The 14,235-nt window shown below is 49.4% G+C and overlaps 1 protein-coding gene across 3 annotated transcripts in view; it reads right to left on the bottom strand.

The window, feature by feature from the left end:
* Nucleotides 1–12,249, bottom strand: part of AP1B1 (adaptor related protein complex 1 subunit beta 1) — a 53,495-nt gene extending 41,246 nt beyond the window's left edge. For 2 of the 3 annotated variants that reach the window (XM_079956553.1, XM_079956555.1), the window contains exons 1-2: nucleotides 12,155–12,249; nucleotides 653–714 (exon numbers count right to left, since the gene is read on the bottom strand). In XM_079956553.1, coding sequence (XP_079812679.1) covers nucleotides 653–689 — 37 coding nt within the window. In that variant the 5' untranslated portion in view covers nucleotides 690–714; nucleotides 12,155–12,249. Of the gene's footprint in view, nucleotides 1–652; nucleotides 715–869; nucleotides 892–12,154 lie in introns of those variants that run through there. The other variant, XM_079956554.1, reaches the window with a different exon arrangement.
* Between the last annotated feature and the right edge of the window lie 1,986 nt (nucleotides 12,250–14,235).

The following is a 14,235-nucleotide window of genomic DNA, read 5'->3' as shown; positions in this document are numbered from 1 at the left end:
TTAAAAAGCACGTCAAACATGTCTCCCTGATATGTTTTCTATGTGCAAGGAATGGCTTCTCCTCCTATAATTAAAGGTAAAGGTAAAGGTACCCCTGCCCGTACGGGCCAGTCTTGACAGACTCTGGGGTTGTGCGCCCATCTCACTTAAGAGGCCAGGGGCCAGCGCTGTCCAGAGACACTTCCGGGTCACGTGGCCAGCGTGACATCGCTGCTCTGGCCAGAGCCAGAGCCAGAGCCAGAGCCGCACACGGAAACGCCGTTTACCTTCCCGCTGGTAAGCGGTCCCTATTTATTTACTTGCACCCGGAGGTGCTTTCGAACTGCTAGGTTGGCAGGCGCTGGGACCGAGCAGCGGGAGTGCACCCCGCCGCAGGGATTCGAACCGCCGACCTTTCGATCGGCAAGCCCTAGGCGCTGAGGCTTTAACCCACAGCGCCACCTGCGTCCCTCTCCTATGATTAGGGAGAGTCTAACCTGACGCTCTGACATGGAAAGAGTCCTGGAACAATTTTATAGCCTTGATTGGATTGCCATTTGTAGAAATCAGGCTCTCGACGCACTTCTCTCTCTCTCTCTCTCTCTCTCTCTCTCTCTCTCTCACACACACACACACACACACACACACACAATCTAAAAGCAACCCATATTACCTTTCTTGGTGGTGGTGAAATACTTGGAGTCTGACATCTTGGTTCCTGGTTTGTTGCTGCTTCTGAAAGAGGAAAAAAAGAATAAAAATATAGCAGGCGGCAGAAGAAGAGGTTTTAACGCCCAACGAACCCTGAAGGATAAACAGAGAGGAAGGAAGGACACAAAGGGAGAGAAAGGACAAATTCAGAAATTTACAAAGGAGAGGGGAAGAGAAACCAGCATTTGGAGAAGAGGCTCTTATCTGGGACTTTCAGAGACGCCTTAACAAGGTTTGCCAGAGGCTGCTAAGTCCCTGGAAGGAGCCTTTGGCAGGGCGTGGAAGGGGAATTCTCAGAAGAGCAACGGTGGGTGGTCAGACCCACAGATCAGGTTTTAAAAACACTACGCGCAGAGATACACCAGCAGGTTTGCTGGATAACAACCCCCCCCAAAAAACCCACACCATCTGGGGAGATGCCAGGAGCGAAGAAACAACCAGCATATTCAGTGCCAACGAAAGGATCAGCAAGGCAGTTCTAAAGAGAAGTGCCACACACGCACAAACTGCAAACACCCAGTTCACATCAGGAATCCACTGTCATAATGGGATGCTCTTGGTGGGTTTCTAGCTAAGTGGCTTTCAAGGAGAACAGCTCTTGGTGGGTTTCAGGCTAAGTGGCTTTCAAGGAGAACAGAGGAAGGTGCCTTCTACTCAGATCATTAGTCGACCGACCTACACTGGCTGGAAGCCGGTCTCTCCAGGGTTTCAGCCAAGAGTCTTTCCCCAATCAGACCTGGAGATGTCCAGGATTGGACTTAGGACCTTGCATGCACGAAGCACATGGCCTTTGAAAGAGGGTTTCAATTAGGGCCAGCATCCCCAAACTCGGCCCTCCAGCTGTTTTGAGACTACAGTTCCCACCATCCCCGACCACTGGTCCTTTTAGCTACGGATGATGGGAGTTGTAGTCCCAAAACAGATGGAGGGCCGAGTTTGGGGGTGCCTAAATTAGGGGAAGGAGCATGGTTCAGAGGTATAAGCACCTGCCCTGCATGCAGAAGGTCCCAGGTTCAATTCCCGGCGTTTCGAGGGTTGGAAATCTCCCCCACCTGAAACCCCGGAAAGCCACTGCCAGTGCGAGTAGACAATGCTGAGCTAGATGGACCAACCTCTTTCCTCCAACCAAGCATAATCTGCCCTTCTCTACAGAATGATGGAGACCAGCTAATAGCACCGTGGGTCTATTGCCCTCCATAAACCTGGGTCCCTGCAGGCCTGTTCCTGGAAGCTTAGGATTGTTCCTGCATTATATAAACACCACCACCAACTTTCAGAGAGACACTGCATTCAAAGAGAGACTGCTAAAGACAGTCAATGCTTGGGTGTTTTTGGTGATGCTTGGATGTTTTTGGTTCAGAAAGAAGTCTTCATTCAAAACCAGCCTCTGGGAGAATTCTGAGCTCCAGAGCAGAAGAAAAGGCCGAAGCTTCAGCAAAGCAACTGGATCCCTGAAGGAGGAGCACAGCACACAGCTGGTTCTTTGAAGCCACTGTCCGAGCCGGACTAAGCACTGTTGAACTGCTTTTCCGGACACTTAAGGACTGGTTCAGACATTGAGGTCCATCTACAGCTTGGTACTTTGCTCATCATAGGAAGCTGTCTGAAGTCCTTAGTCCATCTGGCACAGTACTGTCTGCACTGACGGGCAGCAGCTCTTGATGGCTTGGGGAAAGGGCTTTTCCCAGCCCTAACTGGAGACCCTTGGTATTGAACCCGGGACCACCTGCACGCAAGGTGGCTGCTCTACCACCGAGCTACAGCCAAATGGCTCACTCACTGCTGTTTCCCCTTTCCTGGTTTATGAGGCAAGCCACGGCTTTTGAGAAATCATCTGAATGCAGGAAAAAAACAGGCTTTGCACTTTCTTTCAAATCTGCACTGGAGGCATGCGACTGGTTTCCAACTTTGCAAGCAAGCAAAAAACATTTCGCTCGTGCAGACCAAAACCAGCAGAAAGAGGGAGGAGGGAATTACGATATGGAGGATGTCAAAGAAACCCCAAGGTGATATTCAAGGCTTGCTCACGTTTCACCAAAATGTGGCTGGCTGTGACATCTGAGCCAGCCTCAGGTTTTTGGAAACCACACTTTGAAACCTAAGAAAAGAAGAAGAGCCTTGATGGATCAGGCCAATGGCCCATCTAGTCCAACATCCTGCTCTCACACTGGCCACTCAGATGCCTGTGGAAGACCCACAAGCAGGATCTGAACATAACAGCATTGTCCCCTCCTGAAGTTTCCAGCAACTGGTATTCAGAAGTGTTATTGCCCCAGCATATACGGAGGCAGCATATAGCCATCATGTTTGTGTATTTTCATTATTGTGTTTTATTGTGTTGTAAATTGCTTCGGAACGTTGCTATGAGAAGAGATTTGCAAATTTAATAAAACTACACTCACATTGTTTTCACCTGTTTCTCCTCACCTAGCAGCAGAGAGGGTCAGATTGTAAGCTGCTTGGGGCAAAGACCTATCTCACTCATGGGTTGATTGCATTTAGGTCCCACCAAGGAAGTTTAAGGTGGTGTGTGTGTGCTGCTCTGCCCCTCTCAATGAATTCTCACAACAACCCTGCGAGGCAGGTTAGGCTGAGAGGCAGCGACTGGCCCAAGGTCACCCAACCCATGGCCAAGTGCGGATTCAAACCCTGGTATCTCAGGTCCTAGCCTGGCACTCTAACCCAGCGGTTCTCAACCTGTGGGTCCCCAGATGTTGTTGGACTACAACTCCCATCATCCCTAGCTAGCAAGGCCAGAGCTCAGGGATGATGGGAGTTGTAGTCCAACAACATCTGGGGACCCACAGGTTGAGAACTGCTGCTCTAACCGCTATCCCACGCTGGATACACCACGGCGCTACAGAAACCACTACTTTCCAGGAGGACCTGAAATTCAGGAGGCATCACATTACATCACTTGTTTATCTGCTATTCCCTTTCCACTGTCTTCAGGAAACAATTTGGTAATCAAGCAAGTTCAAGGTCTCCGGAGTGAGATTTTCACAGCGCAGAGCCAACCCTGTCCTGCACAGATGTCCAGCCTGACCCAAAGCCACCCTCCTTAATTACCGGTACTCCGAGTCCTCACTGTTGCAACTTAGAAGGACGCAGCTGGTCGCTGCAATCTCGGAAGACTAAATCAGTATATTTTTGATAATCCAAAAGGGGAGCTATGAGAAGGAAGCTCGGATTTGTCCAGTGACTTTCACTCCTGTGTAAGGGTGGGTGAAATCCACATCACTCCAATGGGAAAGCCTTAGAAGCAATGACCTCACTGGAGAAACCCCTTCCAGGAAACTGCCATGCCCCAGCCAAAGCCTTTCTGTAGCAGCTAGTTGATGATCTCTGCTTTTTAGATTTCTTAAGTGGTTTTTATTGTGTATAGGTATTGTTGCAAACCAGCTTTGATTTTTGTGTGTGTGTGTGTGTGTGTGTGTGTGTGTGTGTGTGACATGTTGTCGTTTAGTCGTGTCTGACTCTTCGTGACCCCATGGACCAGAGCACGCCAGGCACTCCTGTCTTCCACTGTCTCCTGCAGCTTGGTCAAACTCATGTTCGTAGCTTCGAGAACACTGTCCAACCATCTCACCCTCTACCGTCCCCTTCTCCTTGTGCCCTCCATCTTTCCCAACATCAGGGTTTTTTCCAGGGAGTCTTCTCTTCTCATGAGGTGGCCAAAGTATTGGAGCCTCAGCTTCACGATCTGTCCTTCCAGTGAGCACTCAGGGATGGTTTCCCTGGATAGGTTTGATCTTCTTGCAGTCCACGTGACATAGTGGTATATAAATGTTTCGATTATTTAATTAAGATCACATAGAATGTCCATGGCTATAGCCTGCACCAAAAAAATCACGCATCCACTGTTTCGTGGGGCCGCAATGGCACATAAATGTGGTTACAAAGCATGGATCCACATGGATCCTCAGGATTTTTGCATTGGGCTACCCCAAACTCACCGTCAAATCACATGTCTGTGGCCACAGCATGAACCACAAAAATCATACATCCACTGTTTCATTGAGAATATTTTTTTTCTTGTTTTCCTCCTCTAAAAACTAGGTGTGTCTTATGGTCAGGTGCTTCTTATGGAGCAAAAAATACGGTATTTCATTTTATTTTATAAATAAATACAATTTATCTCTCGCTTTCCCAGTTTTAAAAACATGTTCTGTTAACAGCAGATCTGCAAATAACATCTTCTAGTCTCCGGGATGAACAGATGATTCACAAGCCGAGTGTGCGTGGGGTGGGGGGGAACATGGATCAATTGTGTCAGAATATAGCCAGCAGCACACTTGCTAGTCACCTTTTCTGTGTCTTTGAGGACTGAAGGATATCAAAAGGAGGCCAATATCATAACGACCTTCTAAGAAATCCACGGTGCGGCTGCATTTGGAACACCGCGAGTATAGTTCTGGTTGCTACACCGCAAAAAAGGATATTGTAAGAGTTGGGAAAAGTTCAGAAAAGGGCTAGCGAAGTGATAAAAGTGATCAAGGGGATCACTGAGGAAAAGCTGCCGGCTCTGGGACTTTTCAGTTTGGGGAAGTTAAGGGGGAGTTCAGAGGAGACACGATAGGAAAATGATGCATGGCACAGAGAAAGTAGACAGAGGAATGTTTTTCTCCCCCTCTCTCTCATAACACTGGAAGTTACAGATAGGTAGCCGTGTTGGTCTGCCATAGTCAAAACAAAAGAAAAAAGGTGCTACTGGAAGGAATTTTTTTATTTTGTTTTGATAACACTGGAAGTCGGGGATATCCAAGGAAGGTGAATGTGGGAAGATTCAGGGAAGGCATAGCTGCGGAACTCACTGCCACAGGAGGCAGTGATGGCCGCCAACTTGGGTGGCTTTAGAAGAGCTTGTTTAAAAGTTAAATTCACGGAGAAGTAAGGCTCTCAGTGGCTACTAGTCCTGATGGCTATGCTCTGCCCTACGCGGCCTAGGACCCACGTACCTACGAGACTGCCTCTCCTGGTATGCCCCACGGAGGACCTTAAGGTCCACAAATAACAACACTTTGGAGGTCCCGAGCCTCAAGGAGGTTAGATTGGTTTCAGCTGGCCCCGACATGGTGGAACACTCTGTCACAAGAGACTAGGGCTCTGCGGGACTTGACATCTTTCCGCAGGGCCTGCAAGACAGAGCTGCTCCGCCTGGCCTTTGGTTTGGACTCGGTCTGACCCTTATGTTTCCCTCCCCTTATGGTCTTGATTTTATCAGCTACTTTAAAATGAGGCTGCATTTTAAATTGCATTTTAACCTGTATTTTAAATTGGGTCCCCCCCCCCTTTTTCCCCTATTATGTTTTTACTGTGATTTTATTGATGCTAGCCGCCCTGAGCCCGGCTCTGGCCGGGGAGGGCGGGGTATAAATAAATTTATTATTATTGTTGTTGTTGTTGTTGTTGTTGTTGTTGTTGTTGTTGTTGTCAAAGGCATACTTCTGCATACCAGTTGCCAAGAAACCACAGGGGAGGAGAGTGCTCTTGTGCAGAGAGGCACCTAGTTGTCCAATGTGACAACAGGGTGCTGGACCAGATGGGCCTTATCCATCCTGCACTTGTTCTGTTCTAAAAGTGATAGAGCCCTTGACTTAAGGCAGGGGTTCAAGAGACCTGTAGGGGCAGCCAGAAGTTGTTGGACTACAACTCCTATTACCTCAACTGGGACTGATGATGCCTGGAGGGCACAACGTTGGCTATCCTTGCTGCAGATGCTGTACTCTGACAGCTCCCTGTCCCTGGTCAAGCTGGCTGCTGTGGCTAAGGGGAGTCCATCACCTCTGGAGAGTTACAAGGTTAGCCACTTCTGGCTGCAGGTGCCATCCACACGTTCTTCAACAGCAGGTCTGGGGAAAAAGAAATCTCCTTCTCAGGTCTTCTGGGCTCAAAGGGCAAATGGTCCATGGTAGCTTCTGCAACCTGGTGCCCTCGAGATCTAGAGTTCTTCAGCCTATGACACATTGGTTGGCTCGAAGGGCAGCTACAGCCGAAAACATCTGGAAGGCACCAAGTCGGGGATGCCAGACTCTCTTTGCTACCCGTTTTCACTCAAAAGGGAAGTTGGCATTGCCAACAAAGGTCCATATAGTTAAAGCTATGGTTTTCCCAGTAGTGAGGAATGGAAGTATGTATGGAAGAGCTGGACCATAAAGAAGGCTGATCACTGAAGAATTGATGCTTTTGAATTATGGTGCTGGAGGAGACTCTTGAGAGTCCCATGGACTGCAAGAAGACCAAACCTATCCATTCTTAAGGAAATCAGCCCTGGGTGCTCACTGGAAGGACAGATCCTGAAGCTGAGACTCCAATACTTTGGCCACCTCAAGAGAAGAGAAGACTCCCTGGAAAAGACCCTGGTGTTGGGAAAGATGGAGGGCACAAGGAGAAGGGGACGACGGAGGACGAGATGGTTGGACAGTGTTCTCGAAGCTACTAACGTGAGTTTGACCAAACTACGGGAGGCAGTGGAAGACAGGAGTGCCTGGCGTGCTCTGGTCCATGGGGTCACGAAGAGTCGGACATGATGAAACGACTAAACAACAACATAAGAATTTACAAAATGGTAGGCTCCAGAAGTTTGTGACTGCAACTCTCACCGGCCCCACGCTGGCTGGGTTTGATGGGCATCGCAGCCCAAAAACATCTGGAGGGTGTCAGTTTGGCAAGGGCTGGCTTAACGCTTTTATCTAAGTTTAGTGCTGGAAGAGCAGCGAGTCACGAGGCGGAGGTTGTTTTGTAATTACGAGGAAGGGAACAGAGAAGTCAGAGAAAGGAGAACCTCCAGAGGAAGCAGCTTTCCTCGAAGCCTGAAAATAGGCAAGCATCTCCCTTGAGTCATCTGCAAGCCCAGCTGCAAAGCAGCAACTCAGGGTGTTGGGAAACCAAAAAGTAGCTTTCCCTCAACTTTCCTCAGAGCTGGCCTAGGCAAGCGGAAACATCAGGTGGTAGAGGCCCAAGATGCCACAGCAGACTATGCCACTTCCCAAACTGGAGGTGGAGAATCACATTTTTTGACGTTCTTGCTATGTGGAGGAGGAATTCCTTGCAAGTAGAAATCTAGCACAGCAGGCTAGTTTTCCACCTGCAGGCTGATTTTTTTGTTTGTTTACAAGGGAGAGTCTATATAACAGTCTGCATTTACCCCCTTTAGGGGGCTTCTCCTATCCCGTTTTCTTTTTTGAAAAATTAATTTGCTTTTTCAAACCTTGGGATTCAAGCCTGTCAATACTTCCCTCTTCAACAAGGAAAGCGCCATTTGGGTTTTGTGAGCAACGGCACGGGCCAGGGAAGTTCAGAAACAGAGGGAGATAGCCAAATAATTGGTTAAGCAGATCTCACACAACTTGGCTCTTACAAAGATGAATGGGGGCAGAGAGATATCAGTGGCTTGCAATTCCTAAAAATATAAATAAGCAGAGTTCACCCTACAGGTCAGTTGCCTTTGCAGCAAATTCTTAAACAACTCCCCGCTACCTGTGTGAGGGAGTTGAAAGTCCGCTAGCTAGAACTACAGGCTTAGAGACCGACAATCCCCAAAACAGGCAAGAATTGACATTAAACACGCGATACAAAGCAGAGGGATTTCTTCCACAGAACTGCTTTTTGCGAACACAGGACTAAGATGAACAGCCGCATAATATATAGCTCAATGATTCCCTTTGAGTAACTTTGAGCAGGCACACAAAGGACTGCAACACGAGTGCCTCGACAATGTTTAAAACAACCTTCTCCCAACCTGAGGCCCTTCAATTGTTTGGGACTACAACACCCATCAGGGAAGCAGGTGGTGCTGTGGTCTAAACCACTGAGCCCTGGGCTTGCCGATCAGAAGGTCGGCGGCTCGAATCCCTACGACGGGGTGAGCTCCCGTTGCTCAGTCCCAGCTCCTGCCAACCTAGCAGTTTGAAAGCACGTCAAAGTGTAAGTAGATAAATAGGTACCACTCCAGCGGGAAGGCAAACAGCATTTCCGTGTGCTGCTCTGGTTCAACAGAAGCAGCTTAGTCATACTGGCCACATACTGGCTATAGGCCCGCTCCCTCAGCCAATAAAGCAAGATGAGCACCGCAACCCCAGAGTCATCCGCGACTGGACTTAATGGTCAGGGGTCCCTTTACCTTTACCACACCCATCATCTACAACAAGCACATTCTGTCTGTGGATGATGGAAGTTCTAGTCTAAAAACATCCGGAGGGCTCCAGGTTGGGGGAATGACTATTTAGAGTGTTAAGGTGAAGAATTTGCCTAACAGGCACGCATTATTACCCTCACACCTATAAAAGGACTGGGATGAAAGAACAAGAAAATCAAGCACAATGGTTCAAACAAAAGAGAGAGAGAGAAAACCAGATCTCAGGGAGAAAACAGTGCTGTAAGTTTAGTCCACAACTCTTTACCTTGTTTGCCTGCTCACCTACATATTCTCAAGTTAGTTACTTGTGGCTTAAGGGGAAATGGGTTGGGGGGGGGAATCCAGGAAAACTTAGCTGCCTGTTCATTTCAATGTGATTCTTACTTATTGCAGCAACCGAACCAAGTGAGTGTCCATCCACACACATCCAATTAAAGGCAGCAGCAGGAAGATCTAGCGACCACTTGGAAGTACCGTGACAATGACCTAAAGCACTCCAACGCCACTTTAAAAGTCGTGGCTTCCTCCCCCCAGAAAGAATCCTGGGAACTGTAGTTTGTTCAGGTTGCTGAGAGCTCCCACAGAGCTACAATCTCTAGCAAACGACAGAGGTGAGATTTGCACCAGGAACTTCCCTGCCTCTATATTCTTTACACCACTGAACACGTTACATCACAGCAAGCCAGGACTGGGAAGAGGATCTGCTTTGCAGGCAGGTTCAACTCCTGGCATCTCCAGGTAGGACTGGGGGAAAGACCCCACCTAAAACTCTGGACAGCCACTGCCTGTCAGTGTTGGCAATACTGAGCTAGTTGGACCAAAGGTCTGACCAATAAGGCAGCTTCCTATTTTCCTATACCACCAAGGGTTTGCTTGATAGACAACTGCATGGCACCAATCATAGCTCAGCTGTGTGTACCCCCCCCCAAAAAAAGGAGGAAAAAAGAACATTGTTATGTTCCAGTTCATGGATTGTATCTTATGTGCTGTGATTCCTGCACTGCAGGGGGTTGGATGACCCTTGGAGTCCCTCTCAACTCTGCAATTCTACGTGTGCTCTTAATAGTCAATAGTGTTTCCCCCCTAAAACACACACATACACTATGTGTGCAGATACCCCTTTAAAGGGGTAGTAAATTGCCAGGTACTACTGGACTCCTGGGACGCGGGTGGCGCTGTGAGTTAAACCACAGAGCCTAGGACTTGCCGATCAGAAGCTCGGCGGTTCGAATCCCCGCGGCGGGGTGAGCTCCCGTTGTTCGGTCCTAGCTCCTGCCCACCTAGCAGTTTCAAAGCATGTCTAAGTGCAAGTAGATAAATAGGTATAGCTCTGGTGGGAAGGTAAATGGCGTTTCCATGCGCTGCTCTGGTTTGCCAGAAGCGGCTTAGTCATGCTGGCCACATGACCTGGAAGCTGTAAGCCGGCTCCCTCAGCCAATAAAATGAGATGAGCGCCACAACCCCAGAGTCGGCCACGACTGGACCTAATGGTCAGGGGTCCCTTTACCTTTACTGGACTCCCATCAGCCTAGGCCAGAATGGCCAATGGTCAGAGACCATGGGAGCTGTAACCCAGTGAAATCTATAGGGCCTAGATTCCCACTCCCACACAAATAAAATGCTGCCACAACACAAATGCATTACACAACCTTTGATGTTTTAAAAAGAAGCAGAGCCCCTGACCCAGGAACATGTCAGAGGTTGAGGAGGGAGCCTATTGACCTTTGCACTGTAAGACCAGAAAAACACACTAGCTTGTTGGTCATTTGTTGCCCAACTGACCAAGCCAAACCATTCCCAGCAACTAAGGTATTTCTAGGGAAAGGCAAACAAGACTCAAGCCTTGACTGGAGACTGGTAATATCTTCCAAAATCATGAAACCCATTTTTCTCTTCATCAAATGCACTTTGTGCATGCTCAGGGATCACTGGCTTGTAGTCATTTTTGAAAAGAAGCACAAGCCAGTGATTAGAAACGGATGCAGTGGCTGGACCAGAGCCCAAATCACACTCCCCACCACCCAAAAACTTAATATTGTAAAGCTCACAGAAACACACACACAAACAAGAGGTAGGAGAATCGACCCATGACTATTAAAAGGCTTTCACGGGCGGGGTGTCTATGTGTGTGTGCGGGGGGAGTTTTAGACCTGACCCGGACTGTGAGGGCATGGGGGGGAAGCAAAGAGTTGTGCAATGGGGCTCTCCAGACATCACTTAGGAAGTGGGGACCCCCCTCGGCAGGGCAGCCAATCTCCTATTCTCCTCCTTTCCCATAAGGAGGTTGGCTCCCCACCTCCATGCAGAAACACAGGTACAGCGTCTTTTACAGCCCCTTCCCCACTGAGGGGCAAGCCAGGCTTCCTACTGCCCCCTCCCCATAGATATAATATAGGCAGGCAAGTACAGTAAAGGTCTATCCCTGTTGCCCCCAATGCATAGAGACAAGCAATTTTTTGGGGGGTGTCTCTTACAGTCCCCTCCTCAAGGTCAGATGGACAGGCAGGGTCTCCTATTGCCCCCCCCTCCCCATAAGCAAGCAGGCCATCAGGCAGGTGGCAGCAGGGGAGTAATCTCCTATATTCCTTAATCTCCAAGAACAGACTGAGAGGGCGGCGGCGGCGGCGGGGAGGGAGGTGTTTCTTACAGACCCCTCCAAGGGGTAGACATCAAGCAAGGAGGAAGGTCTCCTAATAGCCCCTCTCCCCATAAGCAGGCAGACGTGGGGGTGTGTGAAAGCAATCTCCTCTAGCCTGAAGATTATGTACGGATAGGTAAGAGAGGCAGGCAGACGGACCCCCCCTCCTCAAGGGCAGACGGACAGGTCTCCTACTGCCCCATCCCACCCCCCATAAGCGGACAGGCCGATGGGTGGGGAGTGGATATCCCCTATTGCCCCCTAGGCAGGCAGTCTGTCACGGGCCCCCAATGGAGGGCAGAGAGAGAGCTTCTTACAACCTGCCCATCCCATAGCTGAGCAAGCCGGCCGGGTCTCCTACACGACCCTCCTCCCCAAAAGCAGGCGAGGTGGGGTAGAGATATCTGCCCTCCAACCTCCAAGTACAGCCAGGCAAGGGGGGTTCTTTCATAGACTCCCCTCCCCAAAGGGCGGGCAAAGCGAGCTCCATATAGCCCTCCCTGCCCCATAAGCAAGGTATGCAAGCTCGCAGGGTCTCCCATGACCCTCCTCCCCACAAGCAGTGGGGGCAAAGGGGCTCTGACCCCCCCCCCCGCCCCTAGAGCACGCAAGCATTTAACCCTTCAGGGGTAGTGGGGTCACTCGGGGCTCGTCGAGCAGGCAGCCCCGGCGGGCCCTTCCCTGCCTACCTCCGGAGCCGCTGGCGCTGAGCTCCTCTCCGGCTGCAGCCGCTTCGCCCTCTCTTGGCTCTGGCCCCAGCGGAAGTGACGGCGGGAGGAGGAGGAGCAGCCGTGGATGGCGGGGGGGCCAAGAAAACGCTACGCAGAAGCACTGCCGGGGCGGGAGGAGGGACGGACCGGAAGGAGGGCGGGGGAAGAGAAAAAGAGAGGCGCCGGCTTCATCCGCCCGGGCTCTCGGATTTTGGCCTGCTGAGGGTTCTTTTGGTTAGCGAGAGGTTCTTTCTCTCCCTCTTTCCTTCCTTCCCCGCACAAGGCGGCAGGCATAACGGGCAAGGGCAGGGCCCTGCCCCGAAGAGCCTGCAATAATGGTTATTAAGAAGATAATAATAATAATAATAATAATAATAATAATAATAAAGGTTTCACACCTGGCTGCCAGCCCACACTGTCCTTCCAGAGGACTACAGTGGTACCTCAGGTTACATACGCTAACCCAGAAATAGTGCTTCAGGTTAAGAACTTTGCTTCAGGATGAGAACAGAAATCATGCTCCGGTGGCGCAGCGGCAGCGAGAGGCCCCATCAGCCACACAGCTTTGGAGGGGAAAGTCAGACAGGCCTCAAGAGAAACTTGAGAAAGAAGGTTCTTTTTATCACATGTGGTGTTGTAGTAAGGTTAAAGTTTACTGGGAAATGATATATTAGGAATTAAAAAGGATGTTTAAAATAACATTTGTAAAAAACAACAACCCAGAAGCTTTCCTTTTGGGAATTGTAGGGGCAGAACTACGCAAACTGTATAGAAATTTATTCATGTATGCGACTACAGCGGCAAGAATGTTACTTGTTCAAAAACAGAAAGAAGAAGTCCCGCCAAAAGAAGAATGGATACAAAAACTTTGCAGAAATGGTGAAACTTCCTGGAAATCAAGATAACAAACTTTTAATAAAAGAATGGAAGTGATTTATTGAATATCTGCAAACAAATTGTAAACAGATAAGAACATTGGCAGGATTATTGTAATAACCTGCCGTTTTATAAAAGTATACATTTAAAGCAGATGAATAAATGCTTCAGTTAATTTGGAATATAAAATATAAAGTAGAAAATATAAAAAATAAATTTAAGGAAACCGCAGAAAGAGGGGGAAGGAAGTTGAGTTTCGAAATGTTAAAACGATTGTAAAATATGTATATACAGTATATTTAAAAAAGAGAAACTCTTGTCCACTCTATTATAAAAGGTAAAGGGTAAAGGGACCCCTGACCATTAGGTCTAGTTGTGGCCAACTCTGGGGTTGCAGCGCTCATCTCGCTTTATCGGCCGAGGGAGCCGGCGTACAGCTTCCGGGTCATGTGGCCAGCATGACTAAGCCGCTTCTGGCGAACCAGAGCAGCGCACAGAAATGCCGTTTACCTTTCCGCCGGAGCGGTACCTATTTATCTACTTGCACTTTGACATGCTTTTGAACTGCTAGGTTGGCAGGAGCAGGGACCGAGCAATGGGAGCTCACCCCATGGTGGGGATTCGAACCGCCGACCTTCTGATCTGCAAGTCCCAGGCTCTGTGGTTTAACCCACAGCGCCACCCGCATCACTCTATTATCCCATCCCCCAAACCTCACAACCATGATGGGCAGAACTTTGAAAGCATCCACTGTGTTCTTCTTAATTCCACCCCCCACCTGCCTCTACCGTTCATTTAAGAACCTGCCTACCTGAATCTCTCTAGCCCCAGCCGGAAAGAAAACACTCAGGCCCCAGACCGATATGGACCTTTTAAGCGGGGGAGGAGGAGTTCCTACGCGGCCCCAAAATATTTGGCGACGGGAAACACCGTACTGAGCGGAGATCTTTACTTCCGACGGCCAACCCTTACCTCCTCTGCCTACCCTGGGGCTGCCTCGCTTTTGCTGCTGGTAACTGGGGGAGCCGGGCTGCTCCGCCCACGCAGCCGCCCGCTCAATAAATGAATGAAAAAACGCATCAATGAACGCGCAGCCAGCAGCAAGCGCCGAAGGAACGAATGAATGAAAGCGCAGCAACGAGAGCGCCCAGTCAATCAACTAAGGCGCGGCGCCAAAGGCGACA

The sequence above is a fragment of the Podarcis cretensis genome, assembly GCF_951804945.1.
Source record: "Podarcis cretensis genome assembly, chromosome: 16".
NCBI classification, from domain to species: domain Eukaryota; kingdom Metazoa; phylum Chordata; class Lepidosauria; order Squamata; family Lacertidae; genus Podarcis; species Podarcis cretensis.
The sequence above is the reverse complement of the archived record's forward strand: the minus strand, read 5'-3'. Positions and strand labels throughout refer to the sequence as shown.